This window comes from Haemaphysalis longicornis, unplaced genomic scaffold (assembly GCF_048455015.1).
Source record: "Haemaphysalis longicornis isolate Haplotype H1 unplaced genomic scaffold, Haemaphysalis longicornis Haplotype H1 scaffold_9, whole genome shotgun sequence".
NCBI classification, from domain to species: Eukaryota; Metazoa; Arthropoda; class Arachnida; order Ixodida; family Ixodidae; genus Haemaphysalis; species Haemaphysalis longicornis.
In genome coordinates, this window is record NW_027526460.1 from 135,158,357 (window position 1) to 135,180,287 (window position 21,931).

A 21,931-nucleotide genomic window follows, 5' to 3' on the forward strand; every position below is an offset into this window, starting at 1 on the left:
TTTTAGAACGCTGATCCCGTGCGCGTTACGTCATCTGGTAGGAGTGTTGGGTTGAACAAAGTGCACGAAAATAAAACACATGCTGATCAGAAGTAAACAGAGATATGGAAGCTGGTCAGTCACTCAAGATTAACGTCTCTCATTGTTGTGTAAAGCCTCTATGATTTCGTTTTTAAGTGCACCGCACTTTAGGGGCTCGCCTTCTCGTCGTACCTTGGTCGCTGTACCCAAGTAGAGCCACATGGCGTTCTGTGGTAGCGGCTGTCGTCGCTGCGTAATCCAGAGGCTTCGAAAGCCACGGGGTTTATATAGTCATGAGCGTTCGAAACTCGTGGACCGCTAGCTGCTGTCATACATCTCTCCGTTGTTTAGCGCAAAGAAAACTGCAGGTACATTTGAGGCAAAAAATACGTAATTCACCGGCAGCGCTCGCGTTGTTTTGGTTGGAACGCTCGTTGGGTTTGTTCCTACGATAGTAAACGAAAAATTGGCCGCGTATCTGCTCCTTTCGTTGCAAATGTCGACAAAAGACGATAGCCTTTGTCGACATTTGCCAAGTAAATGCCTCCTTTTGCTTTCCCGCTCACCTCTCGTGTCGTTCCTCTTGCATCGCGCTGCTCCCAAGTGAAACACGCTAAAGGATTGTTCAAGCCTATTTAAATTTACCGCGTTTCACTGCTCCAGGCCGAGTGCCTCGATGTCAGCGCTGCCGTACGGTCGAAACGCGCGTGAATTGAGGCGCCCTACTTCAATGTTTATAGTACCCCGTTTCCCTATTCCACGTGCGTTCCAAGCAGAACGTGGAAACTATCTAGTGGAACCTTTCGTAACTGTTGCCACTTGATTTCTTAATATGCCGCCAGAAGCTATATGGCGCGGGCGACACCAGGCGACGGCGGAGTGAATTTTTTTTTCTGCAGTTCGCACAAATCTCGCACAAATCTCGCAAATCTCGCACAAATCAAACGTATGATTTTTTATAAGGGAACGCTGCAAATATCACTCCTGTATTAATTTGTTGTCTTATATTTGCGTAATGTCTTGTTCTTCAACAATGTTGACAAGTATGAACATTACACTGGGCTTAGAAGGGAACATTTAGCTGTGACTATATAAGACTATTGCGCAGGCCTTGTTTTGCTTTGGCCGGGTGCTGAATCGAGTCACAGACAGACATACAGACAGGCCAAAATTTCTGGGTTTAAGTAGCCCAAGAAAGACTATCGCCTTTAAAAGAACAGAACGTCCGCTGGCGCAGTTTCAGGCACGGGCACGCGAGCACTGACGAGGCGGGAAATTTGAATTGCATTGGGTGGTAGCAGAGAGCGGATAAGGGCTCTACAGCCCATTATGGCGAATCACTTCTCTGCACTTCCGACAGCTTTCACATTGAGTGGAACTGGTTTAATTTTTTTCTGGTAGTATCGTGTCTTTTATTTTCACAAGGTTTTGCACTCGCTAAGGGCCGCTTGCGCAATATCTGTGTTCACGCAAGTGAATGCGGCGACCACGCAAATGTGTAGCTGGCACGGCAGTGCTTATATGAGCAAACTGTTAACCATGGGCCCGATTTTCTGAAAAAGGGCCGTCGTTTTGAAACTACGCGGTAGCGCCCTGCAAATGCATGTGTTCTGGGATGCATGCGCAAAGCGACGGGCACTGCCCTCTGTCGTTTTGCTTGTGGTTTTGCGCCCTTGCCACAGTGCTTCTTTTTCGTTGCACTCGTCCTTCTTCCCCACCTCAAAGCGGCGCCCCCGCCCCAAAACACATGCATTTTCAAGGCGCTCCCGCGTCGTTTCAAAACGACTGCCCTTTTTTGGAGAATTTGGTCCCGTATCTGCCGACTAACTTGATATTGTGGTCTTTGGAGCATAAAAGCGTATCTTATCTTGTCATTCTCGCTACAGATAGCGTTTACAGCACAAGCCAGCTGGTTGAAATTTTTGGCAAGTCCAAACACAGGTTCAGTTATTATTGATGTACAGCATGGCAGTGAAGTCAAGGGGTGAACAACTGGGGTCTTCCTGCAAGGGTTAAGAGTCTCTCCACGTTTTCCGCATCCTATTGGCCTCAAAATATTACACCCTCACGTGTGTTCTTGAATGACAAACCGGGGTTTTTAATCTTCGTAACCGTGACTGGCTGACCCCAAGGGTGGCAGAGGGGCCGCTTGAGCACGTACACGGCGCTTTATCGCCTATGCTCGACTAACACTTTATCTCTGCGCTCCTATTGCGTGACAGACACAGTACGAGAAATTGGGGTCGATTATGAAATCCAGTCTGGTCTTGCAGAGGTGCTATGCGTATATTCCCTATCTACCCTATTATGAACAGTTCATCGGCTCTAGCAGTAATGTAAACAGGTGAATACATAAATAAATAAATCAATCCAAGGACACCTAAGCACTCCTTATGGGCTTTGAATGCAAAAGCGTAAATGTCCAGCTGAATGGCTGCGAAGCCTCGTTTCTCTTGGCGTTGTCAAAGGGCTTTGCAGTCGCCCCAGGAGACGCTTTGCTTCGAGATCCGCCTCAGCGACTTCGAATGGCTTCGATCTGTCGGCTACGCGTTCCACCACTGCTCGTTTATGCCGCCGTGAATGGGAGAGTTGAGGACGATAGTGAATTTTTTCGCTTCATTCATCTGCGGTGTACTGACCGGCAGAAACGACGACCTTTCGCTACTGCCGATTTTAAGTTCGTACCATTGGAACGCCGCGTACACACGTAAACATACTCAAGTCACCGGTTGGAATCAACCTAGTGGTGCATTTTGCAGGCGCGGCAAGGCCTCGCCTAGATGCATGTTTGAACGTCAGATTTAGAGAGCGAGAGTCCAGCAAAATAGCGAGCCCACTTGCATCTGTAGAGGAGCATTGCCGCGCGTGCAACTGTTCTTAGGAGTTGAAAGAAACAACCTCTTTGTGTTGGCACAAAGACACGGAAAGGCGAGAAATTGTGGAGGCATTCCACGTCCTTGCTACAGGTGACGCAGTGTGAGAGTCAGCCTTCGGTGGCTCTCCCAAAGCGCGAAAAACGTTCTCGAATACGCGTTTTCGGGCGCGTAGCAAATGTGTAGGCACTCGTTGGCGCTTCCGATGGATCTAGTTATGTTAATGTCCTCTGTAACTTGTTTCTGTGTATTGTTTTGACCGTGCCACGCCAATCCCAATATATTCCGCACCTTTGTGAATAAAGGTGCGGAATAGAGATAGTCTGGGAGAACCTTCCATTCATGGCGGACTCGTTCGAACAGAGAGGCGGACTCGTTTGAACAGAGAGGCGCAAATATTCACATTTTCGTCAGGTGCAAGTTTTGGAGGTAGTGGTCTTAAAGCGAGGAGAGCATAATATGTTTCCTAATATTCTATGAAATGGTTGTTACAACTTCCCAACAGTTCTAACAAAAACCTCGCATTTGGCGATATAAACATCTGACAAGGCATTATTCTGACTTATTAGTCAGATAGGAACGTTTTAACAACCAAACCTTCCCCTAGAGGCTACATAATTTCGAGGGGTGTTTCTGAAAACTTTGTTTTTGTTTATATTTATTAATTATTGCAGTTATCTCTAGCTTATAAACACGAACGAAGTTTTACGCGTGCTGTTTCTGTATGCCTTAACAAACGTTTGCAGAAGCTGTACTATAGCGGAGAAGGGTGATTCGACCGACGTTTCGGTAAGTGTTCGAGCTCACATGTTAGGAGGAACCGACTCGTGATTTCCCACCACTGGATACACAGGAAGGCCACGTAGCCGCTTGAAAATGGCAGCGGTTGTTGTATTAAAGTTCTTAGTATTTGCCTCCCGCGTGATCTTCCAGACGTCGTGTGGTGGCAGGTCTCCCGTCCAGTAGGCGAAATCCAGCTGCAAAAGAAGCAGATACCACTACAAGTTTTACTAAGAGAGTGATGGCGATGGTTAAAACCTAAACTACTAAGTGCCAAGTTCGCAAGAGGCGCAATATAAGGGCTGGGGGCGGAACATTTAGTCGAAAAGTTTGGGCCAGATGGCATTTGACCTTCGAACGCAGAAAACGTTGGCCGCGTATTCGTTTACGTCTCTGCAAATGTCGCCAAAAGACGATAGGCTTGTGCACACCACTGCCACGAACTTCCTCTCTTCTCTACCCCTTCCCACCCCCACTCATCCCTCCCCCACTTGCTTCTCCCGTGACAAAATTACTGAAGGTTTGTTCAATTTAATTCAAATGTTTCGCGTTCACATTGCGTGCTTGCCTTATGTTGGAATACTGTTTGTCTTTTTTATTCTATATTGGTTTTTGTCTTCTTGGAGCAGCGTGTGAAGAGATTTTTTTTAATGTTAGCTTTTATCTCGCCTGTCTTCTACAACGTCCTTTAACACATAGTTTTTTTTAGGGCGAAAGCCTGTGTCTTAAGCACGCCCAGTGTGAGGTGCAGAAAATGAGTCCGGGTACAAAAAGTTGAAGCTGTAGTTGGAGCGAGCGGGAGCTAAGGAGCACAAGCCGGGAATCACGTGTTGGCAAAAACAGACAGCTCTGTAGGGGGAAGGTAAGAGGAGGACTCTGAGAAAGTGTGCGCAGCACGCGCCGGGAAAGAAAAAAATGGGTTAGGTTTAACGCTTCTAAACTTAGTTACCACGAGCGAAGTAAAGACATAGTGCTTCGTGAACGCCTGCCATTTAATGCTTCGGGAACGTTTGCCCTTGCTTGCGATTTCCCAGCCTCAAGTCTAGCCATATTTACTGTACTGGATGATTGGATTCATTCTTTCGCTTGCGCTGATGGGCACGCATACACAGTCTACCCAGCGCGCCATCGGTGAAGAGATTGAGGGCCAAGCGCCGGCAAAGCAGACGTTAACCCGTCGCATAGTCAGGTGGTTCGCCTGCGCTGCAGCGCACGCACGTTTCCCACTGGCCTAGTCACATGGTACTGGAGAAACTAGGCTTAGATTGAGCAAAGCGACTAGAAAGAACGGCACAGCTTGCGCGCCAGCGGCTCAAGTTGAAATGCCGCGCGATCAATGACCTCGAAAGATGTAGCATAATGGAGCTTTTGCTCTAAACCGGCCCGCGGAAGGATGGTAGGTCGCGGCCGCAATTGCAATAGGAGACGCCTTGGGTGGGGAAGTTACTGAGCTGTTCGAAAAGAAGCCTTCGTGGCGATGGAGGACGGACCAAATGGTGGCTTGCACGTCCCTTAATGTTAATCTTAATGCTAATGTAATATACAATTTTTTCTTGTAAATTAAATTGTTGTCATTGTCTTTTTAGCTGTGTGTAATTCTTCTGATTTCTTAATTCTGCTTTTTATTTCATTTTTGCTTGTGTCTAAAGTCGTCGCTTGCCTTACTGTGCACAACTCCACTGTCTTTTTCAACATGCCTTATGATGAAGTGTGTTTATAAACATAATGCTTTACTGTTCTACTCAAATGAGTGTTATTGTGTGATTTTGTCGCGCAATTGCTTAGGGAAGTTTCTAACGCAGTAAGATGTAATGCTTTTTACTCCTTGACCGATTGTTACCTGTGAAACAGCCGAAATCCTCGATGGTTTGCCCTGATATATTGTTAAGATTCATGTGTTGCGATATATGCTACAGATGTAAACAGGAGGGGTAGTGTTGGTCAAGGTGCCAAGAGCGGCTCTGTCTTTCGTCCCCTCGTGTCCTACTTGGAAGATAAAATAAAGACTATTATTATCTGTGCTTGTGAAAGAATCTAGAAGGAGCAGATTTTGCTACAGTGAGGGTAACGGCTGCCGAGACAGAAATGTCACGGGACGCACCTAATCTAATTCAATCGTACACTCAGTACCTAAGGCGTTGTGCTTCTGAGCCCAAGGATGCGGTTTGAATTGCACCCGCGGTGGCGGCTTTTTGGTGGAGGCGAAAAGCAATAATGCCCGTGCGTCACGATTTCGGAGCCTATTAGCGATCCCTAGGTGGTCAAAAATAATCCCGAGCCTCCCCTCCCTTTCCCTCTACGGCGCGTCTAATCGCCCAGGTTTAGCTTCAGTGCGTTAAAAAAACAAGAAAAAGTTGGCTGTCGATTAGTATTCTCCTTAAGGCGATATTTGGGCGCAGCAGCAGTGCGCTGAGGCAGCACTGGCATGTGGGGGGCAGCGAAGATGACTCATGCCTCTGCATCGGCGGCGCTATGTACGTCTCAGGAAGGGACCGCGTACTGTGTCTTAAGCGAACGCACATGATAGTCACGCGCACGCCTCCCTCACATTTTCGCCAAGCGTCGCGCCGTCGAGCGCCTCGTGCGGGCACAGCATACTGCCCCTCTTCTCCCCCTCCGCACACTTTCGGAGAGCGCTGGCTCGCGCCGCCACGGCGAACCGCCCTCCCCTCCCAACTGCGCGACAGCCTCCTTTTTTGCTTTCTTTCATCGTTCGCTTTTTCTCTCACTCGTCGGTCTTGCTATCGTTCACTCGGTTACGCCGACGGCGACGCTGCTCAGCCCAGCGACGGCCGCCAAAGGGCTGCGCCCTAAAACGCAGTTGGTAAAAAGCATTTTACAACGATGGGTCAGTTCTCCTTACGTTGTGCTCCCGACCGATGTGCTCGAGCATGTTGTCCAGCGTGCGGAAAGGCAGGTCGCAGAAGCGCAGGTCACCCCAGCGGCCCGCCCGGTCGGTGTCGTTCTTCACCTCGCCCGAGTCCAGCCGGCAGCAGAGCGGTTCGTCGCACGCGGCCAGGCTCCCTTCGGCGTACTCCGGGTCGTAGTGCGTGTCGGACAGCTGGAGCACACGAAACGGTGGCAGATCGGCTCCCCGTGACGTGTCCTGTGGGGACACCAGCCGTTTGGCTCCGACACTTGTGCCATGGTTTATTAAAGCGAAGATTCGTATGGCTAGGCGAAAAGAAGTCTGGTAGTCCTGCGTACGCAGAAAACTCCTCCAGCGCAACCCCATGCCATGCACAAAAAATAGTTTGGAGAGAAGTAAGGGAGAGAGATAGGCTGGGTTTATCACCGCGGAGCACGCGTGCAGAGAGCTACTGAGCGAAGTACAGCTCAAGCTATAACGGCAAGCAGTCCGGACGGGGCAGCGGCAACGTGGCAATGGCGGACACCGAGCGCACGTTACTCAGGCGTTGCGCTGCTGAGCACGTGGTCGCGGGTTCGTTTCCCGGCTGCGGCGGCGGGTTTTCTGATGGAGGCAAAAAGAAAAAACGCCCGTGTGTACGAGATCCCCAGGTGGTCAAAATTAATAAGGAGACCTCCACTACGGTGCGCCTCATCGCCGGAGTTGCGTCGATGCGTTAAACCCTCCAATCAATCAATCAATCAATCAATCAATCAATCAATCAATCAATCAATCAATCAATCAATCAATCAATCAATCAATCAATCAATCAATCAATCAATCAATCAATCAATCAATCAATCAATCAATCAATCAGTCAATCAATCAATCAATCAATCAATCAACAAATCAATCAAGCAATCAACAAATCAATCAAGCAATCAACAAATCAATCAATCAATAAAGGGGCTGAGAATGAACCAACGGCTCGTCACGTGTGAAATTATGAAGACCAAGGTGCTTGAAAAGGCAAACGCTTTCAATGCTCCCCGCTCCATTTTTGTGCCAGCAAAATTTCGGATAGACAAGTTAATGAATGCAAGCAATTTTCACTAGAAAAATTGCGTGCGTAAAATAAAGTGTTTCCTGCCAGGTACGTGCACCCTGTCTTCGGTAGATTGGGCATCAGATTAATTTTTTAAAACTTCCCACGTAAATTGTCCTGCGCGGTACAATTGGGCGTGCGGTAGAATCGTGAATAGTAACTTGCCTGAATCGGCGTTCTCAGCCCATATAGAGCTGAGGGTTTTTCTGGAACGGTGATCTCCCAGACGTGCTCCGGAGATGTCAGGTTCCCGCACGATCGGCCAAACATCAGTGTGCATAGCTCGTTCGGAGAAGACCTTGTGGTTCTCATCACGTAAGCCAAGTCATCCTTGGGCGAGGAACAAAAATGAAAAAGGTGATGTGTTAAACCCGTCTATAGACAGTTTACAGCGAGCATGTGGGCTTGCCTAAACCAGATGGCGCTAGCGCCACACTCGTCACTTATGGCCTCTGAGGGCATGACATTTGCGATTTCCGCCGTAGACAGCCATTGTGCGCTGCGAAGCATTTCGTTAGCAGATTGTGGAATGTACGGAAAAAACAAACACGCGTGGTATTTGGCTGTACGATCTTGGATTGGGACCTGAAAGCGTGGAAAGAGTGGCCCTACGAGTCTCCCAGGCCACAATATTGTTCGTTTTTAAGCCCATTTGCAGTTTACCACTTTCCTCAAGGTAAGCACAAAAAAGAAAACCTGGTTGCCCAGGATTGCCAACGAAAAAACGGTTGCATTTAGCGTTGGCAACTGTAGCCCGGATTGTACATTTTCAGCCTAGGGTGTCCGCGAGCTTCACGTACATGTAACGCACATGCTTGGTAGTAACGAGAGAGTGAAACACCCTCCTTACCAAATAAGATAGCCTGTGTACCTTACAAAAAAGGACAAGCTACCCGCGTATCGCTTTGAACACAGGATAGGACAGCCGGTGCGTGGCCGGACGCTGGCAACAAAACACACACGTAAACACGACAGAAAGGGCGCACTAACTAAATAAAGGGGTGGCAAAAATTTTGAGGTCACATGTCGTGCCTAACCAATACCGCATAGCTACTCGCAAAAGTAAAAAAAAAAAGCTAGCATAAATTTCATGCCCCAGCTCAAAAAAAAAAAAGGAGCTTTTAGAAACCACCGTAAACGTTAAGTAACGTTGAGGGATTTGCGATCAAGCGCGCTTCATGGTTGGAATAAGTTAATTTACATATTAACGCTCTTTTCCCCTTCCACTATATCACACGCATGTTGATGTGGCGTCACATTAGAACACACCAAACAGCAACATCTGATTTCACCCAACAGGTGTAGAAGTCTGCCCGTGGCAGCCATGAGCTAACTCACAAGTAATGCTGAGTGCGGCAGCTATTTCATCATATGTCGGAAGGTAAGAAACAGTGGTCAAAGAGAAACATAGAAATTTTACATCCATGAAGGTTTTTTTTTTCGTTTTACAACCCTCTATAGCCATAGAATCGTGCGACCAGGTCCAATCATTTTAGTGTATGCTGGAAAGGAAAGCTCTGGAAATAAGCTTTTGAATACCACTAAAACATAGAGTTGTGTCATACATGTTGCGTAATGTTCCGGCTGTAAAGTTTTTCTGCCGCAAAAGACTACGCAGAAGAGAAATTAAAAATGTCGTGAAACAGCGTCATGTTGGACAAAGCGTGCGAACGGGAAACTAGCCGACGGACGACATCCAAAACAATAAATAACAAGCTTATCTGCAATTTTGTGGAACTTAGTAGTCTCGGAAGATGGGCACGCAAACCAAATGATGAAATTTGACGACAAAGCTGCGCCACACTCGCCGATGCGAGCGGGCGGCAGCGAACACAGCTGTGAGAACGGCCTCCATTGCTGAACGACTCACGCCGTCCAAGATGGCCGCGCCCAGGCGCCCACGCTGTAAGGAGTGGACAGGAAAGCGTGCCTTCTTTTGTTCTCCACAAAGTATCTCGCTGATACAAAGGGAACCAGAAGGCGGTTCGCGACTCAGTTATGCCATCACATGACTGAGTTTCTAATCGGTACAAAGTTTTCCGCGATCGCTTATCGGTTGAACTCTCCTGCATATATCATTTGTGCAAATTTTGTGTTATCACATCCTGCGTCTGGTGTACAAGAAGTATTCTAAAGATATTATGTCGGGGAAATGAAATTTATCAAGTATACTAGCAAGACTAATTCTTCTTCTGGTTTTTTTTAAATAGTGGCATAATGACACCAGAACTGTTTCTGCTACGCAGGTGTTCCTAGCTGTGAAACATACCGCTTAACGTTTAATGTGCCAGCGGGGTTTTCCTCTATACTTGACAGTCAAGTGTCAATCATGCATGTTCGCAATCACAGGTGATTCAAATAAACGCGCAGTGTGTGTACCTACAGTTTGCATGTTCTTTCTACGCGCGTTGCTTTCTTCTACAAACTTTCTTATGAACCATGAGCTGCCAAATTCAAATTAACGAACCACATGGTCCTGATGAGCTGACAGAAAAGCAATTTATTAAAAGCCTTAAGAGCTCGCTAAGGTATGATTACATATCAAGCGACACTCCCGCAACATCTAGTGCAAGTTCTTTTTGCGCCTCCAGTTTCGATTCAGAGGGGATGCGATAAAATAGCAGTTTTTTTCTGTTTACAGTCGCTTTACGCTTCGAGAGCTGCCTGTAGGGGCGCCACTGAAATCCCCCAAGCTACGGTTCTCTCTCCCCGCTGTCACCGCTGCTTTTGGGGCGCGTTCACAACTGAGATTTACCGTTTGTACGCGTTGAAAATGCATACTAATGTGGAGCAGTTACTGTTGGCAAATGTGGTGTATTTACGAGACTGTAAAGATTCCTGATGCGATATTAGTGTGGTACATTCGGTGTGTATCATGCCAGGTGTGTGTCACGGACCAGCATCGCAAATTCGGCATTAGCATGGAGCTGATTTTAATTCCACTGCCCCGAAATTTACTAAGTGTAAGCAGAGTTTCCTCAGATGGTCATGCTACGGCTGTAAACAATGATATAAATTGGTTTTGTGCGCTTACATAGCCTAGCGGAGCCCTACGCCAGTTACGCTTGCCGATATCACACCTCGGATATTGATCACTATCCTCGACAAGCAATGTGGCATAAATTTCACGAACATTGTACGAAAGTCGTACGGTGAATAATACAAAATTATACCGAGGGATCAGCACACCATAAAGAATTTAATGCTGGGTCGTCTTGTACTGAGGTCCCTCGCAAACGTTCTCATCTGCTACATATATCCTCCGTGAGCTGCGCGGCGATGGTCTTATAGAGCAAGCTGAGTCCGCGACTAAACGCTCCTCTTAAACATTAAAGCACAACAGAGGGAGCTTGTACAAACCAGCACAAACTAAAATCAGAGGGCCTTATCAGATACCACACTCTTCCAATGGCAGCTTTTATCCTTTGTGAACTGCCTAACCTGTACTTCAAAAAATGCGTCCGCCGAGTGATCAAGTGTTCGTTCAAGAAAAACAAAAACAAAAGGAAAGCCTACGCGCAGCTTCTGGGTGTGATTACTAAAACGTTCATTCCTTGGTTTCGTTCTGCGTTCGGACACAACAATAGTTAAGCATCCCTTTTCCCCCACGTCCCGCGAAATAGCAATGCATTTCGCACCTGGTTGGGTCTGGCGAGTCCTACCTAGCTTAAGCTAACGCGAACCTTTTTAGCGTTTCCGAAGCTGCACTCAGTTTTGTCATTACCGTATGAGCTATTCTGTTTCTTCGCGACTTACACATCAGGTCATCTGTTACTCCGTTGTTTTATTAACTTGTTTTGGTTCTCGCTATAAGGCGTGATTGTGCACTTGTTTAACGACGCACAGCCTTGCAGCCTATTATTTGCGCGTGGCTTGTATTCCCTAAAGGTACAAGTGGCTTTAAGGTATTGGGATACTCACATCTGTGAGACATTCTCCTACTACGTATATATTCAAAACGTAGCCGTATTCATTGTACACGCTGCCAGTGTCGGGTATAAACGAGGCGACAATAAAATTTACTTGTGCCTGACGTGTTCGGATCTGATGGCTGAGATATGCGGCTGCCGTCGCCGACGCCCGTAAGAGCGGCCAGGAAGTGCCCGGAGCCGCGTCCTCGGGTAGCTGTTGTTGGCGTTAGAGCACTCTACCAATCCGGAGCTGTTTTTTGACGTGCCCTATACGTACCATTTGCGTACAGACGTGTCCATAACTACTTGTTTAGTGCGTGGAAAGCCAAATAGAAGCGAAAGAGAACCAAAACATTGCATGAGCCCCTATCATCCTCGTAGCGCTCATCCCGTAGACTCCGCGGAGAAGCGGCGGCAGGAGGCGCAGCGATCGGCTCGAGGCGTAAATTAGGGCTTCAACTTAAACTCACCTTGTATGTCTTTACAAGGCCTGTGCAGACTTCTGTGCTTGTAATGGACTGCATGTAGCACACGAGCCACAGTAAGCCTACAAGAAGCGACATGGACACTGGGTTGGAGTTCCTCTTCAACAAGTCCATTACCAACTCGCAGGTCGCGCATGTTTCCGGCGTCGTTATGCCTGTCTCAAAGGTCTTGGCAACCTATGGGATCAAAAAATCACTGTGACTTCAGCACCGCTAGATGAGGTCCGCAAGACCCTGCGCCACCAACAGTTCGACTTTCTTTCTAGCTGTGACGCCGCCGTCGGGATTAACGTTAGGCCTAACATCAAGCCCGCGCGTGCATGCGCCTCTTCCCCCTACCGCTAGCACCGCCGCGGTCAAAAAGGACATCAGACCGCGCATGTGCGCGCGCGTTTGGTCACACGATGTTGCATAGAAAACTAGGCTGGCGCACACCCCCCGTGCACAGCCAATAAGAATACCTGGACGTTGTTTCACTGCTGCAGACAATGGCGTCGGTGACGCCGGATTTCTCGCACAATGAACCAATTCATTCTTTCAGGTTATATCTTCGTCGCAGGAAAGCGCACCACGTGTTGCAGTGCCCATTACTAACATAGTGTGGGCTCAGCGTTGGAGGTGGTGGTGGAAAGATTTAGTATATTAGGCCCATTGGGATGCCGGACTGGTTCCTCCTTCCAAAAGACCAAGTGACAACCGTGTTCTTTCAGCGCTGGAGTCCATAAGTTGTTGGGCACCCAAGCCTACACTGGCCATCAGGTCCTCCCACGGCTCAGGAAGGGGAAAGGGAAGAATTTTGCAGGTGCGAGGGATAGGGTTATATGCGCACCCCAAGATAATATGGCGTAGGGTACGTGAGTGATGGCAGAATTTGTACGTGGCAGAGTACTGCGGATTAATTGGCGAGTTTGAGCTGTAACTTCAAAAAATATAGCAGCGCTAGAAGGCTTGGCCATGGGAAGAAACAAATCAACTCAGTGCACTGACTTTCAAGTGATTATTCCCTCCAGAGCCGAAGTAACTGCGTCTGGTGCAGCTATAATAATGTAGGCAATGTTTGAGGCACGATTACAACCTTCTTGCGTGTACAACGCTGTATATTAGATTGGGAGCAATTCTTGTTTTCAGGATAATACTACACTTTGATAAACTTTTTTTCACAACTTTATTTAGAGTTTTGTTTCCGACATTTCATTGCGGGTCTTCATTTCCACTTAATTTTTGTTGCCTTCTTGTTTTCTTTCTAATCTCCAACACGCAGGTCACCTCGCCGTTGGCCTTGACTATCACCTTGCAAAAGTTTCTCGGGACATGTAAGTAAGTTTGCTTTAAACCGAAAGTTCTCTTATTATTGCGACGGGCACCATTACATGCACGTCCGCCAGTCGACACAGCAACCACGCTAACCTAATCCTTCCTATTCCAGTTCATTCTGCTTTTATCCAGACTAATCGACGGTAATACAATGCAAATCACCTTAATTCTTCTTAATTAAACCTAATTCATCGTAATATACATAAATTCATTTTAGCTGTTCTTCACTAACTTTATCCCTACTAATCCATATTATTCCCACTTTACTTATCTTTGCTATTATCACTACGAGGTCGAAAGTCCATCCCAAATATTTTGTCTACTTTAAACATCTTTATTCATGTTAATAATCCTCGAACAACCCTAATCCCAGCGTAAGGGCTATTATTGCAATTAACTGAATCCCCACATATTCATCACTTCAGATGCACCCGGCTAGCTCGTGTTCCTCCACCCGGCAGGGAAGAGAGTGAGCGATGTGATGAAGCCCTTGGCTTCACTTGCCCTGCCCACATCCAGTTCTTCTGCCTAATTTCTACTAACATTTCCTGAACAGGCGTTGTTCCCTAACCCACTCCACTCTCTTCTTGTCCCTCAATGTTACACCTATCATCTTCTGTTCCGTCGCTCGATGAGTTGTTCTCAATTTAAGTTGAACACTCTTACTGAGCCTCCATGTTTCTGCCCCGTAGGTGAGTACCGGTAAAGTGCAGATGTAATATACTTTTATCATCAGGGACAATGGTCGGTTACCATTCATTATCTGGGAATGCTTGCTGAAGACACTCTACCTCATTCTTATCCTTCTAATATCTCTGTCTCATGGCTGTGATCCGGGGTCACTACTTGGACTAAGTAGATATATTCGCTTACCACTTCCACTGCCTCGCCACCTATCTCAAACCGCTGTGCTGTCCCGAGGTTATTGATCATTACTTTAGTTTTCTGCATATTAATTTTCATGCCCACGGTTCTACTCTGTTCGTCCAGTGCGGAAAGCATGCTTTGCAATTCGTCCCCCTAGTTACTTAGCAAGGCAACGTCGTTGGTGAGGTATGCTCCATTAACCCTTACGTCCAACTGTTACCTATCCATTGTTCTGAATACCTCTTAAACATTATGTGTAGAACATTGGAGATATTGTGCCTCCTTGTCTGACGCCCTTCCTTATACGTATTTTACTGCTCTCCTTATGGAGGACGATGGTAGCTGTGGACCCATTGCAGATATCGTCTAGTATTCTTACGGAATGCTCGTGTACACCATGGTTCCGCAATGCCTAATTACTCAGGGTAGGGACACATCCCACCAGCAACGACAGAAGAAGTAAGGAAATCTTTGAAAGAAATGCAAGGGGACAAAGCACCTGGTGAAGATCAGATAACAGCAAACCTCTTGAGTGATGGCGGGAAAATTGTACTAGAAAAACTGGCACACCTATAAACGCAAAGCACAATGACCGCGAGTGTACGGGAATCTTGGAAGAACGCGAACATCATCCTAATCCACAAGAAAGGTGACATGATGAACTTAAGAAATTACAGGCTGATCAGCTTACTGTCAGTCCTCTACGAGGTACTTACCGAGGTAATCGCTAACAGAATTTCTGCCACCTTAGATTTCAGCCAACCTAAAGATCAAGCAGGGTTTCGTAAAGGCTATTCAACAAAGAACCATATTCACACGATCAATCAGGTGATAGAGGAATGCGCGGAGTATACTCAACCCCTATATATGCCCTTCATAGAATATGAGAAAATAGCATTTGACTCGGTCGAAACCTCAGCAGTCATGCACACATTGCGGAATCGGGGTGTATCGACTTACCGCTGAAAAACTGACGTCCGACCATCTGTACCGGTTAAGGTAATCGAGCGCCTGCTTCCAGTCCTGCTGCCCTCTCCAAAAGGCGGTTTCATTGTCGTCGCCGACGGAGGCGCTGTACTGCTGACTGGAAAAAGCGTCCAGCACTTCTTCCGGGTCGCGGACGCTGGTCGCGTTCCGCCCAGATGGGAGGTGCCAGTAGGCTAGCTGGGCCACAGCAACGCGCAGCGCTGTGGCGACGACCGTGGTGGAGACCAAGGATAACATTCGCATCGTGCTTTTTCCTGTTAGGTTTTGAAACACTGCGAGTTACTTGAAGGATTTAGGTTCAGGGAGCTGTAATGCGCATTAAGGGCAAGGGAGCTACTGAATATACCTAAGGTTAAGGGCGTGCAATTTCGTAAAAATGTCATGCCGTGACCTGAATATAAGGAGCCGCATACCTTCTTTTTATGATTCACTGGCTTTGCTAGTTACTGTTTAAAAAAAAGATATTTTTTGCTGTGTGTGGCGGGATCAATAAGCCTAATCAGTTAAACACGTTGCGTAAGTAATTGAGTAATGAGACAGTAATACATTTCGCCACGGCGTTTGCTTTCGCTTCGTCCGAACGGAGCTTAAACTGTCAACATAACGGCGCAGGAAAAAATTCATACCCACAACGCTCGACCAAAGATTACCCCCTGTCTTTTGTTTTCGTGCGAGTCGGAAAGCACGCGCAACGCCCAACACAACTTGCCCATAGTACGCTTGAACCCGTTTCCGTTTACATAGGACTACTTTCTCGAGGGAAATTGTGTTCCGAGATAGGTGCAAGTCTGGAATTTGCGGCGTCATACAGAGCGTTTATTACATGCGTTGATATTCGGCGCCACATGCGCGAATCGAGCTAAAAAGTACCGAACCGCGCCTCGTTTTGAAAAGAATGTGTGTAATTGAGCTGAGGCTACTTTTTGCGGTAAAAAAATCACCGGTCGTGTCTTAAAAAATGATGGAGATGCTGAAGCTGGAAGGGAAGCCATAATCATCGAAACCCGCTACTCTACGTTCAGAGTGCACGGCAGCCGTACAGCTGCGTCCGTTTAGCACTTGATGAGGACAGGGGATGCAGTGCACCAGGGGAAGCATCAGGATGGTGGTAAATACCCTAATGAAGTGTCCGGCTTGGGTGTGCCAGAGTTCTTAGACTCTGGTTCTACTTTGGAATTAAATGTCGCCTCTCCCAGAGGACCCTTGTGTGGGGGACGAGTTTGTGCTACTGCAAAAAGGTAGCCTAACGTTATGATTTGAGTTCTCACGACGTTAGCAGGCACACCAGTTTGGCGTACAATTTCTTTCACGTCTCTTGGCTCGTCGTGAGGCTTTCCACTTTGACTCTGCCCCGCCGCGGTGTCTCAGGGGCTAACGCGTTGTGCTGCTGTGCCCAAGGGTCTTGGTTCAATCCTAGCCACGGTGGGTGTTTTTCAGGTGGAGGCAAAAAGCGAAACGCCCGTGTGTCGAGATTTTGGAGCACGTTGAAGAGCCCCAGGTGGTGAAAATTACTGCGGAGCCGTCTACTACGGCGCGCCTCGTTGCCTGCAGGTGTGGCCCGGCGTGTTTAATCCCAAAATCAATCAATCAACCAATCAATCAATCAATCAATCAATCAATCAATCAATCAATCAATCAATCAATCAATCAATCAATCAATCAATCAATCAATCAATCAATCAGCTCTGACTTTGACACTACAGCTACTGAAGGCTAAGCCTTAGAAAGGCAGTGGCCAATGCCTGCCGACTCTTACCCCCGGCATTTCTCCACTTTAACGCCATACAATTCAGAACTGAGGATTTTTGTTTTGTAGCTGAAAACAGCCGTTATAAATGCGCAACAGCAGAACGTGCCCGCAGAGATGGGTCAGCAGACGCATACCGCGGATGTTTTCCGTTCCGTGCTCGCTCCGGGGGAGATTCCATTCTTCTGCTTCCTGCACCAACCCCGCGCCATCTATTGTTTGGCTTAGGAAGCTTTTTCTATTATTATGAGCAACAGCTAAAACCGCTGTTCGCCCTCCGTAGCCTACGGGTGGAATCCCGGGCTTTGGTGCGAGCGGCCTTGGTTCATGCACCAGCAGGGTTAACATTTTTGCTAGACCCATTAGTTTTTATGGTGAATGTTCTCTTTGTTCAATTCTATGCATTTTCAAATACGGGTGGTTTGGTATTCTTTAGGTCGGTTTAGGGCCGGAGTTCTGGGTGTGAACACGTTTCATTAGCGGTATGCATCGCGCCGGAAATGCCTGGCTTGTAACTGTACCGGAATGGAATATCGCGTGTTTCAAACAGGGAAGGAGCGCCACGGCTTGCAGGTGGCCAGACCGTAGGCCTACCGTTAATACATACAGTCGCATTTCTCATTGCTTGGTTCGTAGTAAAGCTCAATGGCATGGCAGTGCTACTACCGTTAAGCTTAACAAAGGCAATTATAACCCTAGGAGGTTACCCCCCCTCCCCTCCCATTCCCCTCTTAAGAAAATGAGTTCAGCTGGCTGGCGCTAGGCCGAACCGTACGCGTTGAGGTTTAACGGCGCCAAAAAGCGCCCTAGCTTGAGGTACAATGCGTTTGACGTTGCGTGAAACCTCGGTTGGCGCAGCGTTAGAACTACGTAATGTTCGGCCGACAAAGGCCATTGCAGGTACCTATAGAGGTGTAATGGCCAACGTTTACTTCCAGGGTGTTTCGTCCTGCGCGTGTTTCAAAATTCACACAGTCCACCGCAGTATCCGCAGGGCGGCGCATAGTCGCCGAGGTGTATTGGACAGTCTCCAGAACAACTCGTCTACCTTACCTCTGCAGTTCCTGGACACCAAGTCACTCAAGCGTAGTCGGCAATAGCACTGCACACACCGCGGCTCAAGAAGCAGTACACAGGGTTACCGCGGGCAGCCATAACTACATCCCAACCTGACACATCCACCCCACGCCCAAACCAGTACTTGCACTCAAGAACATACCTTCCCAAAACCGAGTACAACGTCAACGGTTTGTCCATACCATAGGAAAATCACCTTAGAGGACCTGATATACTTCGTCAGATTCTATCCCCTACCACCCAACACGCTCTGTGACAAAATATTCTTTAACGAATACTCACATCGATGCATCTTTCCCCTTCAAGATTTTACCCTAATAAGCTAGGCCCAGACCCTCACAATACCAACTCTACCCCTTCAGACTTGACGGCGACACTGGCCAGCTTCGACCCCTGCTTCCATCTGCAAGTGTTTAGTAACGCGCAGACTGCTGACTACAGCCAGACAGCCCTGGGCTTATCACTGGTCCGACGTGAACACAACACTAACGAATGGGAATAAATAAAGCTCATTCCCCCACCATACACTACACGCAGCAACAGTAACGATCGCGCCCTAAACGCTCACTGCACAATCGCATCCGGCCGTGGACACCGAACAGCAGAAGTCTGATATGGTCAGCGGCGAGTGAGATATGCCACACTGGCAATAACAAGACGAGTGACCCTTTGCGTGCCAAGAACCTTCATATATTAAGGAATAACAGATGGTGGAAACGACTGGTCAGAGACAGCGAATGGGTAGAAATGAGAAATGAAATTGGCAACAAATGTACAAAAAATTGCCCGCGTATCTGGTCACTTCACTGCAAAGGTTGTCAAATGATGGTATTTTTCTGCCGCCAATGCCCCGTCAGTAAATTTAACTCTGATTGATCGATTATCGATTGATTGTTTTATTGATTGGCTGATTGATTGATTGTAGGGCTTAAAGGAGCCATGAAGAGAAATACATTTAATTGGAAAGAACTAGGATTCAGTATCTCACTCAGCTGCATTACAGCCACAAAAGATGTTTTTTTTAACAAAAAAAAAGCAAGAAGTATATAAAAACTTTCAAATTTTGCACCACAGTGACGTGTTATGAGCAAGAGTGACGTCATACGGGCCAACAATAAAACATAATTTTCAGTGCGTTAACTGCACGTTAGAATTGAAGTGATGCGGTCAAATGGAACTAGAGGCCCCATTACAGACGTCCAGTCATGTGTCGTCGCGACAGGTCAGTTAGACGGCCGCCAATCGCACAAAAAAGGTTCCGTGACGTTATAGAAAAGTTGCGGGAAATCGGCTAGGGGGTCGCGACTGCTTCACACGTTTTCTTTAACATCTCCGTTATTTGTTCGAAGATTGCGATGATATTGGTATCACTATTATCGGGACTACGCAGTCTTTCTAATAAACTCAACCTGTATTTTGTCTTCATGGCTCCTTTAACGCACTGACGCTACACAAGCGATGAGGCGCGCCGTAGCGGAGGGTTCTCGATTAATTTTGACCACCCGGGGATCTTTAACATGCTCGGAAATCTAGAACGCACGCACATTTTTTGCTTTTCGCCTCCATTAGAAAAGCGGTGCCGTGGCCGGGAATCGAACCCGAGTCCTTGACGTTCCTCTCTGCTCAGCTCAACTCTAACACCCTTTCGCTCCCGTCTCGCCTCTCCCGCGATGAACAGGCACGTTTTCTGAGGCAAACCGTTGAAGCTGGCCAAACTCTCCCACGTTTTCTGAGGCAAACTCAGTTTTCCCACGTTCCACTGCTCACGTGCCTCTACAGGAACATTTCGTTACTTTTAAACATAAAAAGCCGCCTTGAGGTCTAGACTCAGGTGCCAGCTCTTGTTGCATTTTGGGTCGTCAAAACATTATTTCAAACGCGGATTTGTTTACTTGCTACCGCAAATATGAAGCGGACATGTATTTTCAATTCAAGGAACACGGCCTAGTACAAGTTGTACACTAATGCTTTGCCTCAATTATGCCTGATGTTTTTTTGCTGAACGAAGTGAACTTGTACGAAGTACGGCAGCAGATTTAGTGGTTTGAAAAGCTTTTGCCAGTAAAGCATCACCATCATCAACCTATCTACGCCCAATGCATAGCACAGGCCTCTCTCATAGATCTCCAATTACCCCAGTCCTGCGCTCCCTGCGACCAATTTATCCCCGAAACTTCTTGATTCTTGATCTCATTTGCCCATCTAACCTTCTGCCGCCCCCTGCCACGCTTGCCTTCTCTAGGGATCCATTCTGTTACCCTTGATGACCAACAGTTATATTGCCTCCGCATGACATGCCCTACCCACGTCCGTTTCTTCTTCTTAATTTCTACTAATATGTCCTTAACATGCGTTTGTTCCCTGATCCTCTCCGCTCTTTTTTGTCCCTTAATGCTATAATATTGCGTAAGCAAAAACCTTTCCAAAGCTTTTTGCCTGGTAGCTGAATTTAGGAACAGATTGACAGGACAAAAGTCTGAGGTTTAAGTAGCCCAATGGTACTATAGTTTTTAAAAACACAGTTAAGAAAGTAACTCAAGGAAAAGTTCACATCAAAAGTTCACCCTATTGCAATGTATAGGACGAGTGGCGCTTAGGGTGTGGATGGGGCGATGTAAGGTGAGCTTAGGCGGGGGCAGCGGTGGCCGCGTCTCGGTTGCCGGGACCTCAGCACTCAGACGTCGTGATAGATGGTCATAAGAGGTCGTCAGGGTGCAGCAGACGGCAGATAGCGGGTAGCAAGCGGTCGGCTGTCGGCCAGGAAGGTCACTCGCAAAGGCTCACGATAATCGGGGCTGCCGCCATGACGAGGTGCTCCTCTATTTTACTCAGTTAACGTTTAAGTGTTCCGGGCGCTCACTTCATTTCAGCAGCTCAACCTCAGTATTTGTTTTCGCAATCCTTCTGGCGGGAGGTCATACACCGGCTCTTGTGAGCGTCGGGATCCCACGTATGTAGGGCTAATCGCTGTTATCGACATGGCGAGAATGATGGCATTCCCCCACAGGGTCGCATTGCAGCATTCACATTTCCGGAGTATCGTTCCATCAGCTGGTACTGGCAGTAAGCCCTTCCGTTTACGTTGCCGTCGTCGACAGAACCCGAACGACGGCGTGTACTGAAACAGACGCAGCTGCCTGGACAAGTGGAACGTTAGAGCCGTCAAGGCCGTTAACAGCAGCATAGACTTTTTTTATAGGGTTACTTCTGCGTGTGCCCTGTAGTCAAGAGTCAGTGGGAGTGCATTGGGCAGAGTTATTGAATGTTCGAAGAAATTGGCACCCGGTTAAGAACATGGGAAAAAAACAAAGCCCTAAACCTACAAAAAAGTCACCATGGAGAATGGCGATTTCTTTTTTACTCAGTGTTGAGTCGCAGTTGTCTGCCTTGGAGCAGTTGGAGTTCCAACTTCAGATATTTGGATCCAATATTTGCATCGAATTTGAATGAATGGAACATGTTCACGTGATCATTCGGATTAACGAAAGGCAATAGTGGAAGCGTTTGTTGTGTTGCAACTGGAGTCAGCGCATATCAACTGCAGTTCCCCTTAATAAACACTAGCTCCTTTCTTCATGCATTATAGCCGTGATGGCAGTGGTCGTGCAGACAATTTGCCTCATTTGTTAGCAGTAGCTGTAATTATTAAATATTTCAAAGTATTTTCAATTCGATAGTTCAATTGATTCGATAGTTGTGTGGGTGGTACTTCGTGCAGCGTTGAGGTAAAAATTGGTGATGTATAGACGTTAAATGAATTTATCGCGAGGACGTAAGAAATCTGCACGCGCTTAAAAATACACTTAATTTTGATCCGTGTGTTTTTCTCTCCCGAATTCTCTTCTCGTTCGGTGGAAGAACGTTATATTATTTGACCAAATAAACCGATAAGAAGTTTCCGGTGCCCTTATGCATA

General features: G+C 47.3%; 1 protein-coding gene across 1 annotated transcript in view; it reads right to left on the reverse strand.

Moving 5' to 3' along the window:
- Positions 1–18,421, reverse strand: part of LOC144153450 (sphingomyelin phosphodiesterase-like) — a 65,328-nt gene extending 46,907 nt beyond the window's left edge. The window contains exons 1-6 of the mRNA XM_077685094.1: positions 18,298–18,421; positions 15,165–15,445; positions 12,009–12,200; positions 7,793–7,957; positions 6,538–6,780; positions 3,702–3,871 (exon numbers count right to left, since the gene is read on the reverse strand). Coding sequence (XP_077541220.1) covers positions 3,702–3,871; positions 6,538–6,780; positions 7,793–7,957; positions 12,009–12,200; positions 15,165–15,434 — 1,040 coding nt within the window. The 5' untranslated portion in view covers positions 15,435–15,445; positions 18,298–18,421. The remainder of the gene's footprint in view (positions 1–3,701; positions 3,872–6,537; positions 6,781–7,792; positions 7,958–12,008; positions 12,201–15,164; positions 15,446–18,297) is intronic.
- Between the last annotated feature and the right edge of the window lie 3,510 nt (positions 18,422–21,931).